The sequence below is a fragment of the Brassica napus genome, chromosome A3 (genome assembly GCF_020379485.1).
Source record: "Brassica napus cultivar Da-Ae chromosome A3, Da-Ae, whole genome shotgun sequence".
NCBI lineage: Eukaryota > Viridiplantae > Streptophyta > Magnoliopsida > Brassicales > Brassicaceae > Brassica > Brassica napus.
This window is the reverse complement of record NC_063436.1, coordinates 890,002-912,720: the sequence shown is the minus strand read 5'-3', so window position 1 is coordinate 912,720 and position 22,719 is coordinate 890,002. Positions and strand designations below refer to the sequence as shown.

Below are 22,719 nucleotides of genomic sequence, written 5' to 3'. Positions count from 1 at the left end.
TAAACCGGAGATCGAATCCACGTGGATTGTTCCTCCTTCACTCCCCTCTTGTATTAACAAAACGGTGTCGTCTCTTCGTCCCCTGCTTGATCGGAGTTTTCTAGACTTCTTCTCTGCTTCAGTCTCCGGCAAGCGATGGCGGTCTCAGCTTTCCGTGGCGCGCGGTTACCATTTCTTCACCAATCTCAGGTATAATTTCTCTCCTCAGCTAATATATTTCCTTTGTCTGATCAAAATTGGCAAACGCTGAATCTCGTTTTTGAAGCTTCCCGTCGCGAGAGGAAGTTCTAAGAAGATGATCGGAGGAAGAAAGTCGAAGTCTTTTGCCATCTCGGCGCAGTATTCGCAAACGCAGGACCTTTTCACTTCTCGTCTTCAAAGTACGGAACTTTCCTTCCTTTTTTTGTAAACTCAATCTAAGACTGTGTAGTGTTATGATGAAATGAACCTTCAAAGTACAGTTTATTGATGCCACGTGCTTGCTCACGTGGCCCTTTTGATGTAGGCCGGATTGAGAACTTGCCGAAGCTGGTGGAGGATATAGTTCAGACTTCGATTAACACAGGTCCACGTGGTGTGTTGCGCCTTGTACAAGGGGTCCAGGCCTTTGTTGGGGTTGGAGGAGAGTGGCTGAATGATATCTCTAAGGTAACTGTTTCTTCTTATGTGAGTAAGGCACTCGACACTTCCTGTGAGCTTAAATTTGCTTCTTCTGGTGACTCTCTGCAGTTGACAAGAGTGTCTGGTGGATTACCAACTGAAATGCAGCTTGGTCTACTGTCTCCTCTGTACTTGAGGAAGCTCTTTGAACGCATGGGAGCTACTTACATTAAGCTCGGCCAGGTAATTAGTTTTGCTTAAATGTTACCATATAGTTATTATAGTGTTCTTTGTCAATTTATGTCCCTTTCTATCCAATTTAAGGCCAATTTTATTCCAATGTTATCCTTTGAATTTGTAGTTTATAGCATCTGCGCCAACTTTGTTCCCACCAGAATACGTCGAGGAGTTTCAGAACTGCTTCGACAAAGCACCTCCGGTACCGTTTGAAGAGATTCGTAAAATTTTGCAAGAGGAACTTGGGAGACCAATAGAAAGCGTGTACGAATATGTTGACCCTACACCGCTTGCATCAGCCTCAATAGCACAAGTATGTTCTTCTACTCCTTCTGGTTGTTTATCGTAAATCCATTTTGTTTATGTACTCTCATAATGACCAGGTCCATGGTGCAAGGCTTCGAGGCTCCCAAGAGGATGTAGTGATTAAGATCCTGAAGCCTGGGATAGAAGATTTCTTGGTGGCAGATTTGAACTTTATCTACGTTGTTGCCCGTATATTCGAGTTCCTTAGTCCTGAGTTCAGCCGTACTTCACTGGTATACTCCTGTCTCCTCTGTCTTAATTTTACAGTTGCCGCTAAGATACTCTCTCTACACAATATAATCCTATTGATAGGTTGGTATTGTCAAGGACATTCGTGAGTCAATGCTTGAAGAAGTAGATTTTAACAAGGAGGCTCAAAACATTGAATCATTTAAGAGATATCTTGAATCCATGGGGTTGTCAGGACAAGCCAGTGCTCCAAGAGTGTATAAGCACTGCAGCAGCCGGCGGGTGCTTACAATGGAGAGGCTATATGGAGTTCCTCTTACTGATCTAGATTCCATAAGATCGCTCGTTTCCAGTCCTGAAAACAGCCTTATCACAGCTCTTAATGTGTGGTAAGATCTTTGAAATTCACTATTGAAAATAATATTTGTCCTCCTCCTTTAAAAGTAGCGGTTAGTGAATTGATCTTCTTGTGAATGTAACATGCAGGTTTGGAAGTTTACTTTCTTGTGAAAGTTTCCATGCTGATGTACATGCAGGGAACTTATGGCTGTTGCGTGATGGTCGGATTGGGTTTCTTGATTTTGGTAAATCATTATTCCTCAATCCTAATTGGTGCAGTAGCTCTTACATGTGGTATATTTAAGTAAGTGTCCGCATTATTTTCAGGCATTGTTGGTCGAATATCACCCAAAACATGGGATGCTATGGAAGTATTTTTAGCGTCCATTGCAACTGAAGAATATGAATCCATGGCCTCAGCTTTGATTCAAATGGGCGCCACAAATAGAGATGTTGATGCCAAAGCTTTTGCAAGAGACTTGGAAAAGATGTTCTCTTCTATGCAGGCAAGCAATTTATACTCTTTCAAAATTTGGAGTAAAAAGGCTAAACTAAAGATTTGCTCTCTTTAGCCAGCTACATCTGTTGATAAGTATCACTAATCTTATGGGGAGAAGTGAATCTCTTCTTGCAGGAACTAGATACAGAGATAGTAGTGGCTACAGCTCGCGGACCAAACTCAGACAGAACTGCTGTTGCTGCTAACGTAGTTGTGGACGAGAGACAGATGAATGCTCTTTTCCTCGACCTGGTAAGCATTAATTAGACGTAGCTGTTTAAAAAAATTGTTTTTATATTAAAGTTTGTTAGCATTCAGAAGTTGCATTGATGAAAGTTTAACCAAGTTGGTTTTGAGCTTTAAGGATTTGCATACAGATGAAAACAAGTTTTATTTATTCTGTATAGGTTCGGGTTAGCGAATCATATGGGCTGAAGTTCCCGAGAGAGTTTGCACTTCTAATGAAGCAACTTCTGTATTTCGATCGGTACACGAGACTATTAGCTCCAAACCTGAACATGCTGCAGGATCAGCGAATCTCTGTCGTGTCCAACAGGAGGATGAATCGATACAAGGACAGCTTCAACTAAGTTCATACTCATATACTCCACTTACAAGTGGTAAAGTAGATTGATAAAAACTAGGAATAATGCTGAATTCAATATTGTTACAAACATATGCTAGATGACTGTATATACAACATATATCTTTTGTGTATAATTTTGCACAAGTGTTGTGGTTTTCTCTAACCTTAAAACAGAAGTGCAGAAACAAATCTTTTTTACCTATAAACATGTGAGACAAAGAATGATAAAACCAATGGCAAAACTATCGATCTAGAAAAATGCAATAGCTTCTCGTTGCTTGATCAGAAGAAGCAGAGAGATCTTACACAGAAGGAGGACGCTGAGAAGCTTTAAAGACTTGGCTTACAGTAGAATATCCCATTAGCCGATGAAGCGGTGAGCCTCTAGCCACAGGTATCTCCTCTTCCTCTTCCTCTTCCTGAGCAGCAGAGGAGCTCGGGTTTTCGGGATTGCTACTCCTGTTAGCGTTTATGTCATGTGTTACTGCAGGAACTAAATGAGTTCTGGACTGAAGCGAGAATCTGAGAACAGTGGTGCAAGTGCCGCATCTGAGGAGATGATACTTCCTCTTGAAAATGAGAAAGTCTACAGGAAGCTGTAGGTTTGCTGAGCAGCTGTAACAGGTGACGAAAGGGGCTCCACCGGCCGTTGGACGGATATGACGCTTGGCCACAGGCTGTTGTCGACGAAGACGGGCCTCATGTCTAGTACGCTGATGATCCTCAGCATCAGAGACTATCTCATGGCTCCATCTCGGGTAATACTCAGGCTGTTGTTCCATTAGTCTCTGTGGACTTGCGGAGTATGAGCTGTAAGAGCTATACATCTGACTTGAATACCAACCGGGATGGTTCGTCATCTCTCCTGAGAACCTACTCCCTTGTCCCCGTTCTCTTGCCCTTGTGTTGTTGTTGTGATACATATGGTCAACACCCTCGTATGGAGGAGGCATTTGAAGCGAGTGTGCACGGGAATAGCGATCAAACACATCGTGTGATGGATATGAAGAAGGGCTTAGACGTGCGTATGGTTCTCTCGGATATAAAGGCACGTCTGGTCGAAGTTGTTCTGAGACGTGTCTCCTCCCTTGTCTTCCAAGACGTCCTCCTGGCCCCTCAAGTTGCAGAGACTTGTACTGATGCCGTTCCTTGTGTGTGGTAGTCCCACTTGGCCTCTTGTCAGAGAAAGTAGATGAGGAACTTCCACCTTGCTCCTTGAAAGTTTGAGGGTATCTTATGTTCTGAAGAGCATTCCATTGTTGGTTTTCTTCTTGGTCTTCTCTTTCGTCGGAGGAAGACTTGCTCCCATCATATGCAGAAGAAGTCTTGTTTGCAGGAAGATCATCTGTTGAGTCCCTGTGAGGTTGAAAAAGATGATCTTCTTGGTCTTGTTGCTCCTCTTCAATTGGAGAAGCATCAGGAGAGATTTCAGCTTCAAGCTTGTGGAAAGCATCACTAGACGAATCACTAGTTCTTCTTGCTTCCATCACAGGATCATCATTCAAGCTTCCTGAGCTAGTCCCAGCCACGGATTTCATATCAGACTTCAACCTGCTGGAGTTGTCTTCTTCTTCATTCTTGTCAGAATCACCAAGTGAGAGTTCGCGCAGTTGGATTTCATTCCTCTCCTCTCCTTGAGATAACTCTAAGCCATCAAGCTGCTTCTCAGTGGACTCCATGGATCCATCCTGATCCTTCTCATCTTCTTGGCCTGAGGGTGAAGCAAGAACCGTGTCCTGCCCTGAGCTGCTGGACACATTGTTGGTTTCAGGCTCGCTTGGCGGCTCACTGGCTTGACCCCCCTCTGCTTCTCCTGCACTTGTTGCAGTGTTTAGATGCTCACTGGCTTGCGCCCCTTCTGCTTCTCCTTCACTTGGTGCAGCGTTTGGAGACTCACTGGCTTGTACCCCTTCTGCTTCTCCTCCACTTGTTGCAGTGTTTAGATGCTCACTGGCTTGAGCCCCTTCTGCTTCTCCTGCACTTGGTGCAGCGTTTGGAGACTCACTGGCTTGAACCCCTTCTGCTTCTCCTCCACTTGTTGCAGCGTTTGGAGACTCACTGGCTTGATCCCTCTCTGCTTCTCCTGCACTTGGTACAGCGTTTGGATGCTCACTGGCTTGATCCCTCTCTGCTTCTCCTGCACTTGGTGGAGTGCTTGGAAGCTCACTAGCTTGAGCCCCTTTTGTTTCTCCTGCACTTGGTGCAGTGTTTGAAGACTCACTTGCTTGAGCCCTCTCTGCTTCTCCTGCACTTGGTGCAGTTTTTGGAGCAGTGCTCCGTCTTTTGGCTGAACCAAAGAAGCAAACAAACAAGTTCAATAACAGAGAGACATCATGACAAGAAAAAAAAACAGAACTACACAACTGGTTTGAGCTCAGCATTAAAATTCAAGATCACATTAATGTTTAGGCGAAATCAAAATGGTAAAGTTAAAGACTTTATAATAAAAAAAAATGACCTTGGAGAATGGCTGAGCAACCACCGCATTGATAAACAGGAACATCTTCGTCTTCCTGTAGAATCTTTAAGCACTTGGGGCATTTCACCAACCGAACTCTCTGCCCGGACTTGCTCGCCATTGGTTAGTACCAAAGCTGATGACTTTATCCAATCTTCTGAATCAAAACTTGATGAGAGAGATAGAATAAAGATGGAAACTTTGAGAAGTTCTTCAACTATCTACAGAGAATTGGAGCGGAGACCAAAAAAGATTGAAGGTCAACACGGTATGATCAAGAGGAGAAAGGAAACAAAAAGAAGTTAAATTTCAATGGGGGTTTAAAAATGGTAACAAACCGGGTCTGAGAGCTGGTTACGGATCCGGGTCGGGATGGAGAGAAAGCAAAGATTACATCATTCAAGGATCCATGAGATCTTGTCACAGGAATCCATGAGGAATCAAGAACTTAAGCTCTTATAAGTTGAGAGATTGTGAAAGAAGAAAGACAAGAAGATTCAGATTATATAGAGAGAGAGGCCCTAGAGAGAGAAGAATCTCATGTCGTGGGGACGAAGTAGAAAGAAGAGAAACAGTGACAAAAGGCCAAATCTTTGGACAGGTTTTTTTACTATGTTTCTCTTCTGAGAAAAGTCTCTATTTTTCCGTGTCAATAAAAGTTTTTTCTTCATTTTCTTAATAATACTTTTTGGGTAATTTTATTACATTATTAACGATCTGTCTGGACATTATATTAACCAATTTTATTTTTGAAAAATATTAAGGTTAATGGTCGGCAGCAGACTCGGTATTTTATCGTTTTGTGCTGTCTATTTACCTTTCCAGATTATCGTTTTGGCTTTGTGATTCCGAAGAAGAAGTCAAACCTTTGGTTGTGGAGTCCTCCTATAGAGGTGACTTCTACATTTGTTTTCTCTGCCTAGTCCAATGACTATGTGGATACGGTTCTCAAATCAAATCAAGTTCATTTATCATTCAAGTCTTCTCAACTTCATATATGTATTCAGTCTTCTATATTTGGGACCACTACTATTTTCTTGTAGATGTTACTAAACTTCAAGGCATGAACAAGAACCTATTTTATTTAAAAAGTCAAATTAATTTTTCAAATGTATAATTATATTACTTGAGAGCCACTTCTCATTCTAAAAACACTTTTGATTTTTTTGTCAAACTATCCATACAATAAGATCAAGTTTTAGCTGCTAAAAAACTGGAAAAACTGGTTCCAAAAACCACCTCTATCTAATCCGGTATGAGCTACATGAGAACAATGATGTTTCGATTCTTAGCTTCTTTTGCAAAAGAACTTTCACGAATCTTTGATTTATTTGTTAGTGATCAAGAAGTTTTGAATCCCTAATTATAAGTGTAAGTCTCAATTAACATTTGATTTATTTGTTAGTTATCAAAACTATTTGTCTTTGCTACATTTATATCTCCAATAGATAAGCATAAGTTCAAAGCAAGAAATCATAGAATTACCGTTTACATCTGACAACACAAAGCAATTTACTTATATCCAAACACGTCTTAGCTATATTTGCGTACAAAACCTTAATTAAGAAATCATTAAAAGTGAAATTTAAAGGGCATGCATGCCCTTTTTCAAGAAAAAAAAGAAATTTAAAGGGCATATGTGAACCTTTTCTTTTTAGCTATCTTTAAATGATTATCTGTTGTTTCTAACTAATAAAGTTCGTCGCCAGCAGTCTTGCTAAAGTCATTTCACACATGCAAACACATTTACAACCTAATACCCATAATAATAAACTAATAATATATAGTGTAAATAGTATAAATTATATATATATAACTTTATTTGCATGGGGATGCATAATTACGCACTCAAGCATGTGTGTTTACACAATACAGAATGAGAAAATGAGACGCAATGGACTCTCTCAAAGTTGAAGTTTCGAAATTTTCATGTCTATTCTCTTTAGTTAGTTAGAAACAAAGTCATGCAGATCATGACCAATCTTGAAATGATATGGTCTGATATTATTATACTATTTAAAGAAATAAAATAATAAATGATTTGACCAAGCACAAACTTGTAACACGAAATAGAATTGGAATCAGCATTATAAAAAACAGACTCGTTCAAATCATATTAATTCTTGGTTCAATTTTGAGAAAAAGACTAGGATAGCACCAAACCAAGTTTTTGTTCCCAAAGTAGCACTCGTTCAGGGCATCTCCAACCCTACTCCATTTTCAACTCCAAACATCATTATGGAGTAAAATCTTCTCCAACCCCACTCCATTTTGGAGTTAAAAATGGAGTAATGGCTAGGGTTACTCCATTTATGGAGTAATCTTACTCATTACTCCATTTTGGAGTTGAACATTTTTTATTTATAAAATGATCCTTTGAATCTTTAATGTTTCTATTTTTTACTTAAATAATATTTAAAATGATACAATAACATGAAATTGCAGAAGATGAAAATGAGCGTGAACTTGATGCACCAATTGAACTTGAAAGAGAAGCTCCACCTCCATATATTGAAATTGCAGAAGATGAAAATGTCCGATTTCAAAATTTTCTTGCTCGATTTAGGAATATCAAAAATAAAGAAGCTCATTTTTCATTACGAAATGCATTAGTTGATCATTTGTGGGAAAAATATTCTAATGCTCATTGTTGAACCTATATATATGTTGTCTTTTTTAATGATTTCTTGTACTTTTTAATAATAAATATTTAATTTAAATAATTTATATTTTAATTATTATCGTAAACATAAAATAATTGGGGTTAATTGGTAAATTTTTATAAGTATAAGATTTTATTTGCAATTATTAATAAAATAAAAATGAAATTATTTAAGAAATATTATTTTTGGAGTAGAAAATGGAGTAATACATTGGAGTAAAACCTTACTCCATTTTGGTGTTACACCATTTTGGAGTAAAAAATGGGGTAATACATTGGAGATGCTCTCAAAGTCACAAAAATAAGTTTCATTAAAGAGGTAAATATACACTTATACCCCTTGAGTTAATTAATCCAAACTTTAGGGTTTAGAGTTAAGGAGTGGAGTTTTGGAATTAGAGTTTAAAATTTTATAAAAAATAAATACTAAAATAAAAATAAAAATTTTAAAAACAGTTTCAAAAAGTATTTTTAAATTATAAAAAGAAAATTAAAAAAAAATAAAAAAAATCGAAAAAAAAAATTCAAAAAAAAAAATTATAAAAATTTCGAATCTGAAAACATATAATCTGAAACTATAATTTTTTTTTTTTATTTTTTTTTTTATTTTTTTATTTATTTTTATTTATTTTTATTTGTTTATTTAATTTTAAACCAAGGGTATTAGAGATATTTTACCCTTTAATGAATGTCATTTTTATGACTTTCTCCTTCTAGTGTCATTTTTGAGACATAAACTTCAAAATGTGCTATTATTGACAATTGCCCTTCAATTTTTGTTTAGTTTCTATCATTTATATTTTAGTCGAAGATGCAGTGTTCATTCAAATACCTTTTGACAAAACATATAATAAATCAGTAATAAATGTCCATAGTAATTCAGTAATAAGATTCAAAAAAGCTTTTATCAGCATTTCACATTAACTCCAACTCTTATATTGGGAGAGAGTCAACCAAGTTGAGATATTGGAGGATTCGGTTTGTCTTTGGCCTTTTGACTTTTTCTTCTCTAAGCTTTTAATACCCAGGCTTTGCGTCATGATGACATCAGCATGAAATAATAAACAGTAACTTGTAGATACTAAATGTCTGACACGAAAGAGAACACACAGTATGGGACAAAGGAAGACATATTAATGGTATAAGGAATAAGCAAAGGGGAGATAGAGCATTCATCTAAATCAAACGACCATTGTTGCCTGATGTTGCTTTTTGTTGCCCGAGAGAAACCGCAGAAGCTGTCTGTATCCGCTTTTGTAATGATCCAGAGAGTAACAAAGCTGTCTTATCGCCTCTCGTTTCTCTTCCTCACCTTCTGATATCGCATACCTCTGCAACTCTGCTTGCTTCTCCAGTTCTTTAACCATCTCCCTCAGCTCTTCCACAGTGTTCTTAGCATTTCCTGATTCAGACACAAGCTGGTTAACTCGCTCCTCCATTTGCTTGATTTGGATGTCTCTTGCCCTCATCTCCGCTTTTAGATTGTCTACTTCAGCGCAAACTCCATCTCTCTCTGCCATCAACATGTCGTACCTCAGCTTATGCTTATCGAAGTCCTTGTTCAACGCTTCAATACGCTCATCTCTTGATGCTAAGCCTGTCTTCAATGCATTGATCTCAGCTTCCAGCTTCACCTCGTTGCTCTTCATCTCCATTTTCTCTGCGTCAGAACGCTTAATCTGATCTTCCAAGAAGGTTTGCTTCTCTAAGAAACTAGAAACATCACTCTCCAGCTTTGTTTTTTCGGTAGAGAGCTTTGAGATCTCAGCATCTGCTGCAGCTAAACACTCTTTACTCGCATGAAGCTCGTCCACTACATTCCCTACATTGAAACGCAAGTCTGAGAGCTGAGATTCCAAATCAACCACCTGTCCTTGCATCTCCAGGGCTCGCCTTTTCTCAGTCTCAATGTCTGCGTCCTTTGCCTCTATCTCCCTCCTTGCAGCTTCAAGCTCAGCAAGAAGAGCATCATAGTCTCTCTTCTCAGCCTCACCCTTTAGTTTTTCAATCTCTTGTTCAGATTCTTGGAGCTTTAGGCTTTTAGTCCTGAGCTCTTCCTCGAATTGACCAAGCTTCTTCACCAGTTCGCTGTAGCTCATTGGCTTCTCACCTAACTCAAGACCATCCATCGTCCCTGATGAGACCAGCTGGTGGTTAAGAGATGAGTAAAAGGCCTCAGCTTCCGAGTCTAACTCGGAGTAAGAAGAGTCAGACTCATGATTTGGAGAAACATCTGAACTTCCGTTTCCAAAGCTGAGAGCTGCATGTAATCTGTCAGACTCTGGAGTTACAGGGGAAGAGGCACCTTGGTCTAACCCTGAGAGTTTGATGTAAAACATATTAACAAAAACAAAACACAATCAACGAAGAGACATGAATGAATTAGACAAGATTCACGTACCTGATGAGACTTCTTCAAGCGAATTCTCTGACCACTCGCGTGTATCGCCAGAGATCTCAAGTCTAGTTTCTTCTGTAGGAGAATCCATCTACAAAAGGTAAAGAGAATCACTGGTTAAAACAATGATCAAGCAAAAACACCAAACCAACCTGAGCAAAATTAAACAAAATCCGGCAAAAATATCTTGAAGAGCTGTCACAAGTGACACAAAGGGGAAGACAATAATATGATCTGGAGGAAAAAAAAATCATGAAATTGGATTCGAAAGTATTCATTTTTCTAAGTAAAAATTCGAACTTTACGAACTTGTAATCGAAATTCAATAACTTTTGGCATTCAGATGAAGAACCCATACAAAAAAAAAACACCATCAAACTCAGATCATAAGATCTACAAAAACATAGATAAAACATAGAATCCACTGACCTGAATTTGATTAGGTAGAGAGGAACAAACGCTCAGATCGCAGAGGAGAAGAAAGGGGGAGAAACAGAGGATGGTTTCTTTATGGAGAGGATTGTAGGGTTTTACGAGTTACGATGCGGAGGAAGAAGGTATAGAGAGAGGGACAAGGGAGGCGTGAAAAAGGAGGGAAGATTTGTCGGGTAGCGAAGAGATAGTGGCGCTCTTTGGGATTCAAATGTTTGCCATTTTCTCCCTTTCGTCAACTTACAGTCTGTCTCTCTCTGTCCACTGCCCACATGCAGAAGACCTACAGTTTTACCAATTATTGGACTCGGTTCGATCCGGTTTAGTCCGTATTAGGTTTTGAGATAAGAACATGAACCGTAAACAAACCAATTCACGCGCTTTATTGGGCCTTTAATGTTGGCCCAGTTATTGTCATCTTCATCATCCTTAGCGCTTTTTTCACTTTTTACTGACACTGTAATTCAGTAACTAAAAAAATTACCGTGGAGTTGTCGGTGGTGGTGGTCAGGTGGTGGTTGCTTCATGCTTGGCTGGCTATGAAAATGATTTATTTATTTTTCTACCGACGGATATGATTTGTTACAAATATAAATATTTTAAAAAATTGAAGAGTGACGAGCAGAGACAAAGGAGCAGCTTGCATATCGAAAGAGCCATCTAAAGATTCGTTCTCCCTTGCTTACTTACTTACATATACTCTCTCTTTAAGAGAATCACAGATTCAAAGAGATCTGAAGAGTCACATATACTCATGGTAAGCTTTCACTCTCCTTTCTCAGATTTTGACTTCTCTTCTCACTCCGATCTCCTCAGATCTAATCGCATTTCGCTTATCCCCAGCAGATTTGAACTCTCCCTACGATTCGTTGATCGTATATGGAATCCGAAGGAGAAACCGCGGTATGTTCGCATAGAATCTGATTTGAGTACTGTAGAGATCTGATTTAAGTAAGGTTTCTAAATTTGGAATGTGTGATTCGCCTTGATTATTGGTAGGGTAAGCCGATGACGAGCGTCGGCGGCCAGATATGCCAGATCTGTAGTGACAATGTAGGCAAGACTGTTGATGGAGACCGGTTCGTGGCGTGTGATGTTTGTGGATTCCCGGTTTGCAGGCCTTGCTATGAGTTTGAGAGGAAGGATGGGAATCAATCTTGTCCTCAGTGCAAAACCACTTACAAGAGGCACAAGGGTTAGATTATTCCTTTATGATCTGAGTGTTCTTGAAAGCTATGGATAAGTCTTACTATAGTTTGTTGATTTCTAGGGAGTCCTGCTATTCCTGGTGATAAAGATGAGGATGTCTTCGCTGATGAAGCAACTGTTGAGTTAAGCTACCCGCAGAAGGAGAAGATTTCGGAGAGGATGCTTGGGTGGCATCTTACACGTGGCAAAGGAGAGGAGATGGGGCAGCCTGAGTATGACAAAGAGGTTTCTCATAATCATCTCCCTCGTCTCACCAGTAGACAAGAGGTAAGGCATTGACATTCATTAGCAATTCACAGATTTGGAATATGATTTGTGTGTCTTTTGCTTTTTTTTACAGACTTCAGGAGAGTTTTCTGCTGCCTCGCCTGAACGCCTCTCTGTTTCTTCTACCATTGGTGGTGGAAAGCGCCTTCCCTATTCATCTGATATCAATCAATCACGTAAATATCCTTATTATCTGGCTATTACATTGCCTAGCTAGGCGTTTTTTTACGTCAAAGCTCTGACAGTGAACTATGTTTTCATTCGTGGTGTAGCACATAGAAGGATTTCGGATCCTGTTGGACTAGGGAATGTAGCTTGGAAGGAGAGAGTTGATGGCTGGAAAATGAAGCAGGAGAAGAATAATGGTGGTCCTGTGAGCACCCAGGCTGCTTCTGAAAGAGGTGGAGGAGATATTGATGCCAGCACTGATATCCTCGCAGATGAGGCTTTGCTGTGAGTCCTTGTTTTGTTTTCTCTTTTGATTCGTAATTGCATAATCTAAGCACCTTCCTATCTAGCAGTGTCTTGATGCTTATTTTCCTTTTTTTTTTTAATACAGGAATGACGAAGCGAGACAGCCTCTGTCGAGGAAAGTTTCGATTCCTTCATCAAGGATCAATCCTTACCGAATGGTTATTATGTTGCGTCTTGTCATTCTATGTCTCTTCTTGCACTACCGTATAACAAATCCAGTGCCAAATGCCTTCACTCTGTGGCTGATCTCAGTGATATGTGAGATCTGGTTTGCCTTTTCCTGGATTTTGGATCAGTTTCCCAAATGGTTTCCTGTCAACCGTGAAACCTACCTAGATAGGCTTGCTTTAAGGTATGTTCTATTTCCCCATTCTTCTGAGGCAATTACTCAAAAAATTTGACTCCCTATACTAGTTCCCATATTAATCTGGTCATGCTCAATTTTGAAACAGATATGATCGTGAAGGTGAGCCTTCACAGCTAGCGGCTGTGGACATCTTCGTGAGTACTGTTGACCCCTTGAAGGAGCCACCCCTTGTGACTGCTAACACAGTGCTCTCTATTTTGGCTGTTGACTACCCGGTTGACAAGGTGTCCTGTTATGTTTCTGATGATGGTGCTGCTATGTTATCATTTGAAGCACTTGCAGAAACATCAGAGTTTGCTCGTAAATGGGTACCATTCTGCAAGAAATATAGCATTGAGCCTCGCGCACCAGAATGGTATTTTGCTGCGAAAATAGATTATCTGAAGGATAAAGTTCAGACATCATTTGTCAAAGATCGTAGAGCTATGAAGGTATGTTTCTAGTTTTCGCCATGTAGTCACACCCTCATTGTTATTTGAGTCTATCATATATTGACCTTCTATTTTCTTGCAGAGGGAATATGAGGAATTTAAGATCCGAATCAATGCACTTGTTTCTAAGGCCCTTAAATGTCCTGAAGAAGGGTGGGTTATGCAAGATGGCACACCATGGCCTGGAAATAATACAAGAGACCATCCAGGAATGATCCAGGTAAATGAAATTGGGTTTTAAGGAAATCGAATATGCTCTCGTTTTCTCTCTCTGGCAGTTCATTGTTGAAGTAGCATTTGTTGAATGCAGGTTTTCTTAGGGCAAAACGGTGGGCTTGATGCAGAGGGCAATGAGCTTCCGCGTTTGGTGTATGTTTCTCGAGAAAAGCGACCAGGATTCCAGCACCACAAAAAGGCTGGTGCTATGAATGCACTTGTATGTTTCTGATCTCGGATTTTGACTTCTTTGTTCACTGACTTTTTTTTTGTTAGCCTAACCGGCTAGTTAGCTAACCGGGATACTTTTCAAATGAACAGGTTAGAGTTTCGGCAGTCCTTACAAATGGACCTTTCATCTTGAATCTTGATTGTGATCATTACATCAATAACAGCAAGGCCTTGAGAGAAGCAATGTGCTTCCTGATGGATCCAAACCTAGGGAAGCAAGTGTGTTATGTTCAGTTCCCTCAAAGATTCGATGGTATCGATAAGAACGATAGATATGCTAATCGTAATACCGTTTTCTTTGATGTAAGTCACATTTACCTTTACTTGCGTCTATTTATTTCTTCTTCTTTCAAGTAGGTTTTGAGATCATTCAGTTTCTTGAGTTTTGTTGTGATTTGTCGTTCATATCTTTTGCAGATCAACTTGAGAGGTTTAGATGGGATTCAAGGACCTGTATATGTGGGAACTGGGTGTGTTTTCAACAGAACAGCATTATATGGTTATGAACCTCCAATTAAAGTAAAACACAAGAAGCCAAGTCTTTTATCTAAGATCTGTGGTGGGTCAAGAAAGAAGAATTCCAAATCTAAGAAAGATTCGGACAAAAAGAAATCAGGCAGGCATACTGACTCAACTGTTCCTGTATTCAACCTTGATGACATAGAAGAGGGAGTTGAAGGTACAATTTTTTTATTTCTTCTTTGTTTTCAACAGACTACTGTTATGAATGCAATATTTTGGTGTAGCTAGTACAAAATGCTTAAAGCATTGTCTTACTATTTGACATTTGTAAAACCCAGGTGCTGGTTTTGACGATGAAAAGGCGCTCTTGATGTCACAAATGAGCCTCGAGAAGCGATTTGGACAGTCTGCTGTTTTTGTTGCGTCTACCCTAATGGAAAATGGAGGCGTTCCTCCTACAGAAACTCCTGAAAACCTTCTCAAAGAGGCGATCCATGTCATTAGTTGTGGATACGAGGATAAGTCAGACTGGGGAATGGAGGTATTTTCTCATTTTAACACTTAACATGAAACTGCGATGTTCTGAGATTACCTACTTTGGCACTCACTGTGTTTATCTTATGTGCTCTCTTTGTTCAGATTGGATGGATCTATGGTTCGGTGACAGAAGATATTCTGACTGGGTTCAAGATGCATGCCCGTGGATGGAGATCCATTTACTGTATGCCAAAGCTTCCGGCGTTCAAGGGGTCTGCTCCTATCAATCTTTCAGATCGTCTGAACCAAGTGCTGAGGTGGGCTCTAGGTTCCGTTGAGATTCTCTTCAGTCGGCATTGTCCTATATGGTATGGTTACAGTGGGAGGCTTAAATTTCTTGAGAGGTTTGCATATGTGAACACCACCATCTACCCACTCACCTCCGTCCCTCTTCTCTTGTATTGTACATTGCCCGCCGTTTGTCTCTTCACCAACCAGTTCATCATCCCTCAGGTTTGACACCTCTTCTCTTTTGAACACACTCTAATTAACATTCAAAACCTTATGTTCTGTTGTTCCTCATTTGCAGATTAGTAACATTGCAAGTATATGGTTTCTGTCTCTCTTTCTGTCTATTTTCGCCACGGGTATACTCGAAATGAGGTGGAGTGGCGTAGGCATAGACGAATGGTGGAGAAACGAGCAGTTCTGGGTCATTGGAGGAGTATCCGCTCACTTATTCGCCGTGTTTCAAGGTCTCCTCAAAGTCCTAGCCGGTATCGACACAAACTTCACAGTCACGTCAAAAGCTTCAGACGAAGACGGAGACTTCGCTGAGCTCTACTTGTTCAAATGGACAACGCTTCTGATTCCGCCGACGACGCTGCTCATTGTAAACCTCGTGGGAGTTGTTGCGGGATTCTCGTACGCAATCAACAGTGGATACCAATCTTGGGGACCGCTCTTTGGTAAGCTGTTCTTCGCGTTTTGGGTGATTGTTCACTTGTACCCTTTCCTCAAGGGTTTGATGGGGAGACAGAACAGGACTCCCACCATTGTTGTGGTCTGGTCTGTTCTCTTGGCTTCCATCTTCTCCTTGTTGTGGGTTAGGATCGATCCCTTCACTAAAAGAGTCACTGGCCCGGACATACTCGAATGTGGAATCAACTGTTGAGAAGTGAGCAATAATATGCTTTTTGGGCTTCAAAAGACGCAGAAAATATATAATTTTATTGTTTTATTTGTTAAACGGTTTATTTATCTTGTTTGTGTGTATTGTCTTGTTCTTGTTTCGTTTTTTCATGTGTAGAATATATTACCCTAGTTACTTTGGAAAGATTATTAAGTCAAAAGCGAATATTTTTCTATTTTTTTTAGTGTGACCAATAAACTGGTTGTGACATTTAAATCGTACCAAATCTACGGGTTGATTTTCCTAAGAATATGGTCAAAGTATTTATAGACTACTGAACGACGTCGTTGAGAAGGGCTTAGGAAAAAGAGTTTACAACTCTAGATGATCTCGTCTTTTCTTCCTAATCCTACTCCTATTGTTAATTTGATTAACACGGAGAAGCTCAAACACACAATAAAAGATTGCCCTATAAAAACCCTTTGTTCGTGACCAAATCTCTTCTAATACATCAAAGTTGTGATTCGTAAGTAATGCTCTTCTCTTTAATAATCTCTTCCTTTGTATTTTGTGCTATTCACCTACATATTCTCTCTTCTGGAACTTTTTATGACTTCATTAGTTGTTTAATTGATTAGCTTCCGTCAGCGATTGCCCTAATTTTATTTACTTGAGCTTTACGGAAGCTAGGGTTTATCTAGGGCTTAGGATTGCTTTATATTTAAAACGCTTTGATTGTTTACTTCTGCAGTTTCGGTTAAAAAAAAAAGAAGGAATGAGTTCGATGATATTCTCCACAGTCCGTGGAATAGGATCGTTCTTAAAATCCAAAACTTACGATCAACCAATAGATGTAGCCGCCAAGGGCGACACAAAGGTATTATCAGTGTCCTGGAACCAGGACTGGAGCGGTTTCAGTGTCGGAACAGAACGTGGCTTCAATGTATACAGCTGCAACCCAATCAAAGAAAGCATCAGCCGCGAAACACACAAATCCGGCTTCAAAATCGTGGAGATGCTCTTCCTCTCAAATCTCTTCGCTCTTGTCGGCAACGGTTACAGCAACTCGGAGTATCCTCCTAACAAAGTCTTCATCTGGAATGATCATACGAACAGCTGTTTCTGCGAGCTCGGTTTTAAATCACAAGTTGTGGCGGTGAAACTGAGGAGAAAACACATTGTGGTTGTCCTAGAAAGAAGTGTCTATGTCTACAATTTCACTAACCTCAAGGTTCAGTCTATTATCGAAACCGTTGAGAATCCAAGAGGGCTCTGTTGCGTCTCTCAAGCTGAGGCGAAAGCAGTCATGGCTTGCCCCGGGTTGCACCCGGGGCAAGTCCAGGTCCGTGACTTGAAAAGGAATATAGTCAAAGTCATCAAAGCTCATGATTCTGATATTGCTTGCATGAGTTTGACTCTTGATGGAAGTTTGCTAGCTACTGCTAGCACCAAAGGAACACTGATCAGGATCTTTAACTCCCTTGATGGTACTCTCTTACAAGAGGTAACTGAGTAAACCTTACTATTATTTTTGTTTATTGTTTTTTTTATATACTCTATCGCCTGATCCGGTCTGTCAAGGAAAGAACACACTTAGTGTCACCACACTGTCTAAACCGAATAGGAATGATTTCCGACTAATGTTCTTATTATGTTATAAGTTATGTCGTTTTGGTTAGTGTCATATATGTTTTGGTTTTCATTGTGTAGTTTCGGAGAGGGATGGAGAGAGCAGAGATCTATAGCGTTGCAATCTCTTCTAATATGAAATGGGTGGCTGCGTCAAGTGAGAAAGGGACTCTCCATGTGTTTCATCTGAGACCTGACATTCTTAGTTCACCAAAAGACATCGATCACGCTTCATCATTGTCGTTAATAAGAGGTAAAACTGATCATCAAGAGTGCTCGTTTGAAGAATATTATATACATTTTTGACCTTATATTTTTCTTAAACATTAATGCAGGGATATTGCCAATGTATTCTTATGGCAATGAACGGTCGTTTGCTCAATTCTCGTTACCGGTTTCCACCAAGTTCATTGTAGGTTTTGGACCAGAGAACACAGTTCTACTTGTAGGCATGGATGGAAGGTAAAAATATCTAGCTCTATGGTTTCTTTATATATATGACTTGTTTCTGTATGCTTTTGGCTCTTACTGTTTAAGGGTCTGATGGTTTTAATTTTAATTGATGTGATGTTCGGAAAATGTAAAGTTTCCGAAGATGCAGGTTTGATGGAGAAGGAGGGCAGATGGTGGAGATGGAACACAAACACTTCTTCTCATTAACACAAACAGAGGAGGCAGTGGTTGTGATATGACCAACACAACACATTTGTATTCTTGTCTTCTTTTTTTACTTCTAAATTTTGTGATTTTGATCTTACGAATTATAAATGTTTTTGCTTAGAAATAGACTGTACTATATAGCCTTAGACGAGAGCAAGTTGAAGTTATCAACTTACCATGTTGGTTACAGTCATCAACATGTGTCTGTATTCTTCCCAAGTAACTCCACCTTCTTTAAATCACATTTCATTGGCCAATGAGTGGAAACACTTTTTGTGTTGACTTAATAGGAATATAGGATCATGACTACTGGACTATTATCATCAGGCCCTGCTCTGGATCAATAAAGCATTACATTTGGTCATGTCTTAAAATCGAGGCCACATTTGACAAATAAGCTATAGTTTACTGGACAAGGCTAGCTAAGGGTGGTGGGTGAGCAATGCTAGAGTCACGCAAATCCCGAACAGAACGTGCATGAATTAGATTATTTCTCTATCTAAACCCTTTTTAATAAGATGGTAGATGGGAAGAGTAGAAGCTGTGGAAGTCCACGTTGTACATGTGGTGAAATGCATGACCGCGTAACGCCGAAACAATGCACTATAAGAAAAAATCTATTACAAAATCCATCAAAACTATTTGTTTATAATTGAAATATACAACACGCACAAGGACCACAATGCAAACATTCCTATCCATCCACGTTAACTCTCGCCACCACTAGTACTTCCTCTTCTTTTCTTATCCACCCACCATCTTTCAGCCTTTCAATGTCGTTACTTTATTTATTTTATAAAAATGTAATAAATAACAACACGTCACGAAAGTAACAACATTTGGTCACATTCATAAATCACAACTACATGTATCGTACGATAAATTTTATTTTATTTGATGCAAAAGAAATGTGATAAACCAATCACATTACTATACAAAGTTATGTGATGAACCGGTCAATTCGAGAAAAAAAAAATTTCTACCACCGCGTCCCAAAACCAAACATGACCCGAACAAGCCGGATTAAACTAAACCGGGACTGTACTGAAAGGCTCAAGAAATGTGTGGTAACACAGAAAGTTCAGTTGTGGAATCTGCTTCGTCATACTGTGCTTGTTTCTGTCTCCAGCTTGTGGAACTAGACTCTGCTTTACCTTATGTAATAATGTTTTTCTCCTCTGAAAGTTTCATCATTCTAAAGCTATTTACGACCGTTTGCCCAGTTCCGGTTGTTCATTCCAGGTCTCTTGAGTTGCGGTTTCTGAGCAGCACTACCTTGCTTTGGTATCGTCTCAAGTACTTGTATTGTTCTCTGCTTCTTGGCTGTTGGCAATATCACACACATTTTCTTTGTTTGTTAAGTTTTTTTTTTTCTTTTTTTTCAAGAAAGTAATTAAAAAGTAGAAACAAACCTTTATCATGTTGTTGGTAGCTCTCTTGAAGTTTCCTTTTAGCAAACTCAAACTTTGCGTCTGCGTCAAGACCTTTAAGTTTCTGCCATGGACAAGAAGAGTCAATTAACATTATCCAAGATTCTCGATTAAAAATTCAACAAAAAGGTTTAGTTGCCACCACACTCACTTCTTGTGGAGGTTTCCTCCTTTGGATCATGGGGCTTTCAGACTTGTGAACAGATCCCACTTCGTTCTTCATCCTTTGATTAAGAGGTCTCCTAGTCCCATCAGCTGGTGATGGCTTCTGTATCCTCATTTGTGTTCCCTCTGGTCTTCTCTTCTGTGGTCTTCTTTGGTCTTCTCTGCTTGTGTTGTATTCTCCAGAGTTACAAGGATCTAAAACAAACATCACCCCGGGAATATCAATCAACCAAATGTATAACTAAAACATGGTGATACCAGCATAGTTCTTCTTTAAATAAATTAAAAACTTACTTCCATCAAAGTCCAAGGAATCAAAGAAATCTCCATTTAACATTTCAAATCCGTTTGCTTCCGGTGTAAAGATATCAACACCATACGGAAGTGAAGGAAACACTTCTTCTTCTTCTTCATCAACTACAGATGGATTAGCAGACTCTGGTGTACCTTCAGCACCACCTGGTTTTTAAAAACAAGACTTATGGATCCATTCTCAAGAAACCAAAAACTGTAAAAAAGTGAATTCTCATTAAGACAGTAAATGTTACCAGCGATCTCCTTGGTGGTGTTCACCCATTGATCAACAAGCTCCTTCCACTCTCTGCATCAAAACAAGAAAAACTCATAACTCTAAAAAGTGTAAGAAAGTGTCAATCTTTTATGTAAGAATCAAAAACTCTTACGCGATCAGAGTCTTTGCAAGTTGACGAATTTTATCAGAGCCATGTTTCCTCAAACCATTAACAGCCTTTCCTATCTCAGTACTCTGCGAGAACAACCTCAAAATCAAATCACATTTCAATACAAAACCTCATGATCAACAACAACTATCCACAAGAAACCAACCTTGAGAACATCCACATCCAAAGACATCAACTTTAGCTTTCTCAAAGCCTCAAGTATCACCGAGTGTGGCTGTACACACAAAACAAGAAACAATCAAAACCCAAACATCCACAAACAGAGCTATTCAGAGCAAAGTTGGATCAAAAAAACAAACCTCGTCGTCTTTATTGAGAAAGATCTCTTTGATCCTAACAACTTCCTTAAAAACCACAGAGAACTCTTCAATCGCATCACTCAAAGCCTCAGCTTCATCATCATCATCATCATCATCACAATCATAACCGCCAACAATAATCTGATTGTTATCTCCTCTGCTACTATTAACTTTGCTCTCTTTACTCCCATCAACCGCCTCTTCTTCTCCGGGAAGAGATAGCTCGCTGCTGTGGTGGCATCCGTTGCAGCGAGTGACTCTGCACGAGAAGAGAAGCTCTGCGATTTTGTCTCTTCTCGATTTGAATTTGTTCGGACAATCGGTAGCAGCGACCATGATGGCGTGATCGATGATCTCGAATATATCGGAGCCTCCTCGCCGGAAATAGTCTCTCCACCTATCTAACGAAGCAGATTGTGGTGGTTTCATATTCTAAAGGTTGTGAGTTTACGTGATTGGTTAAAGAAATGATCAAAAGGGATTGTGATCGAGAGAATCTATGCACAAGATCTGTGTTTGGTAGAGTTCTGTGGATTTTCTTTTCTCTTTTGTTACAAAAATTTCCCGGAAAAGCTCAGAAAATGTGTTTTTTTTTCTCCCGAGAAAAATAATAGAAAGTGAAGATGAGAAAACCAAAGAGGACAAAAACACGAAACAGTGTTTGGTTTACGTTGTCTGAGAATCTAAAAACCCCCAGCGGTTGTGTTTATAAAAATGAGAATGTTATAACATTTATGGAAGATTTACTTGAACTTTTCCTCAAAAATGAAAAAAAAAATTGAACTAAATTTTGTCATATAATCAAATCTATGGACTAATAAATAATAATAAACAGCTATTTTGCTTAAAACATAGAAAAAACTTTTGTATTGTTGAAAGTTCTAACATTTATGTGTTGGGTGACTTGGTCAACAAAATTCACCAGAAATAAATTATTTGATTTTATGATATACGTGACAAAACGACTGCGTACCCTGATATAACAGCCGATTAGAATTTAGAGGTACAGAGACAGAGGGTCGGAGATGTTTTAACTCACGGTTCTATCACAACCAGTAAATGACATATGTTGATTAGCCAAATATCAGCAGATTTAGTGGTTTACTTTCTACTAGTGATCAGTCCCGTACTACGTACGGGTAAAGATTTTCATATCAAAATTAGAATGTATTAAAATTATTTTTTGGTGTATATTGTGCCTTATGAAACTTGAATACTTATACTTAGTTAGATCGATATATTTTAAGATAATGTAGAATTCTAGATCCAGTGAGGTAACTGGTGAGATCCTTCACACAATTTATGTAAATTTGAATTCAAAAAAGGTCATGAATTTATGTCCTGATATACTGCTATTGTAATTCTAGATTCAGGGAATTTTGTTTTTAAGAAAATCTACAAATCTGATAACAAAATATGTATGTAACGATTAAAAAGGTTAACAAATAACATCACCACATTTTCTATAAAACTATATGCACAAAAAAGGATTACCAACCTCATCAGATTACGTCTTCATATAGATAGTAGACATGAGGGTTTCTCGTTGGACGTTGCCCTTATTACATGAGTGTTTTTAACATCCCATTTACTGCCTTCTAATTATCATCGCTTTTTTTTCTTGTGGGACGTCTCATGTCTCTTAAGGGCCTTCTACGGTTGTATGTATGCTTTAACGCGAGTCTCTCTTACAGTCTCCTTCCCTAAAATATCATCATCACACAAAAAAAAAGCACATTTCAGCAAAGAAAATTTTGATTTAATCTATTTTCAAAATGCTATTGACTTATTTTCTTCACAGCTTATCTTTTTCATGATGCATTATGTAGCTTTTGCCTGTATCTATAAAAGTAAGAACAAAAA

The 22,719-nt window shown here is 39.0% G+C and overlaps 6 protein-coding genes across 9 annotated transcripts; 3 read left to right on the top strand and 3 right to left on the bottom strand.

Moving 5' to 3' along the window:
• Nucleotides 1-10: 10 nt before the first annotated feature.
• LOC106428006 (uncharacterized aarF domain-containing protein kinase At5g05200, chloroplastic) lies at nucleotides 11-2,919 on the top strand. 2 transcript variants are annotated; one of them, XM_013868751.3, is made up of 11 exons: nucleotides 11-189; nucleotides 266-380; nucleotides 506-648; nucleotides 730-843; nucleotides 962-1,150; nucleotides 1,221-1,376; nucleotides 1,471-1,721; nucleotides 1,819-1,916; nucleotides 1,999-2,177; nucleotides 2,306-2,422; nucleotides 2,578-2,919. In XM_013868751.3, the coding sequence occupies exons 1-11, from the start codon at nucleotides 136-138 to the stop codon at nucleotides 2,758-2,760; spliced, it is 1,599 nt and encodes a 532-aa protein (XP_013724205.1). In that variant the 5' UTR covers nucleotides 11-135; the 3' UTR covers nucleotides 2,761-2,919. The 2 variants fall into 2 exon arrangements, with proteins under 2 accessions (XP_013724205.1, XP_013724199.1); XM_013868745.3 differs by having other exon boundaries at nucleotides 1,456-1,721.
• Nucleotides 2,797-5,823, bottom strand: LOC106427987 (protein ENHANCED DISEASE RESISTANCE 4-like). Of its 2 annotated transcripts, XM_013868736.3 has the most exons (3): nucleotides 5,553-5,823; nucleotides 5,215-5,435; nucleotides 2,797-5,043 (listed from the first exon to the last, which is right to left on the bottom strand). In XM_013868736.3, the coding sequence occupies exons 2-3, from the start codon at nucleotides 5,333-5,335 to the stop codon at nucleotides 3,059-3,061; spliced, it is 2,106 nt and encodes a 701-aa protein (XP_013724190.1). In that variant the 5' UTR covers nucleotides 5,336-5,435; nucleotides 5,553-5,823; the 3' UTR covers nucleotides 2,797-3,058. The 2 variants fall into 2 exon arrangements, with proteins under 2 accessions (XP_013724190.1, XP_013724173.1); XM_013868719.3 differs by having other exon boundaries at nucleotides 5,215-5,806.
• Nucleotides 5,824-8,929: 3,106 nt separating this feature from the next.
• Nucleotides 8,930-10,979, bottom strand: LOC106428035 (protein NETWORKED 4B-like). The gene is made up of 3 exons (XM_013868779.3): nucleotides 10,704-10,979; nucleotides 10,278-10,365; nucleotides 8,930-10,193 (listed from the first exon to the last, which is right to left on the bottom strand). Exons 2-3 carry the CDS (start codon nucleotides 10,363-10,365, stop codon nucleotides 9,058-9,060), a joined length of 1,224 nt encoding a protein of 407 aa, XP_013724233.2. The 5' UTR covers nucleotides 10,704-10,979; the 3' UTR covers nucleotides 8,930-9,057.
• A 284-nt stretch (nucleotides 10,980-11,263) lies between these two features.
• LOC106428042 (cellulose synthase A catalytic subunit 3 [UDP-forming]) lies at nucleotides 11,264-16,207 on the top strand. Of its 2 annotated transcripts, none has more exons than XM_013868792.3 (15): nucleotides 11,264-11,463; nucleotides 11,553-11,609; nucleotides 11,706-11,901; nucleotides 11,977-12,182; nucleotides 12,256-12,358; nucleotides 12,455-12,635; nucleotides 12,742-13,008; nucleotides 13,109-13,454; nucleotides 13,537-13,674; nucleotides 13,765-13,890; nucleotides 13,992-14,204; nucleotides 14,319-14,580; nucleotides 14,702-14,904; nucleotides 15,003-15,353; nucleotides 15,430-16,207. In XM_013868792.3, the coding sequence occupies exons 2-15, from the start codon at nucleotides 11,586-11,588 to the stop codon at nucleotides 16,012-16,014; spliced, it is 3,201 nt and encodes a 1,066-aa protein (XP_013724246.1). In that variant the 5' UTR covers nucleotides 11,264-11,463; nucleotides 11,553-11,585; the 3' UTR covers nucleotides 16,015-16,207. The 2 variants fall into 2 exon arrangements, with proteins under 2 accessions (XP_013724246.1, XP_013724251.1); XM_013868797.3 differs by having other exon boundaries at nucleotides 11,298-11,463; nucleotides 11,550-11,609.
• Nucleotides 16,208-16,427: 220 nt separating this feature from the next.
• LOC106428059 (autophagy-related protein 18e) lies at nucleotides 16,428-18,454 on the top strand. Its single transcript, XM_013868805.3, has 4 exons — nucleotides 16,428-17,476; nucleotides 17,683-17,854; nucleotides 17,937-18,063; nucleotides 18,188-18,454. The coding sequence occupies exons 1-4, from the start codon at nucleotides 16,748-16,750 to the stop codon at nucleotides 18,291-18,293; spliced, it is 1,134 nt and encodes a 377-aa protein (XP_013724259.2). The 5' UTR covers nucleotides 16,428-16,747; the 3' UTR covers nucleotides 18,294-18,454.
• Nucleotides 18,455-19,089: 635 nt separating this feature from the next.
• Nucleotides 19,090-21,555, bottom strand: LOC106428067 (probable mediator of RNA polymerase II transcription subunit 26b). The gene is made up of 8 exons (XM_013868812.3): nucleotides 20,857-21,555; nucleotides 20,703-20,771; nucleotides 20,540-20,622; nucleotides 20,405-20,457; nucleotides 20,151-20,315; nucleotides 19,843-20,051; nucleotides 19,674-19,755; nucleotides 19,090-19,584 (listed from the first exon to the last, which is right to left on the bottom strand). The coding sequence occupies exons 1-8, from the start codon at nucleotides 21,283-21,285 to the stop codon at nucleotides 19,463-19,465; spliced, it is 1,212 nt and encodes a 403-aa protein (XP_013724266.2). The 5' UTR covers nucleotides 21,286-21,555; the 3' UTR covers nucleotides 19,090-19,462.
• Nucleotides 21,556-22,719: the final 1,164 nt, after the last annotated feature.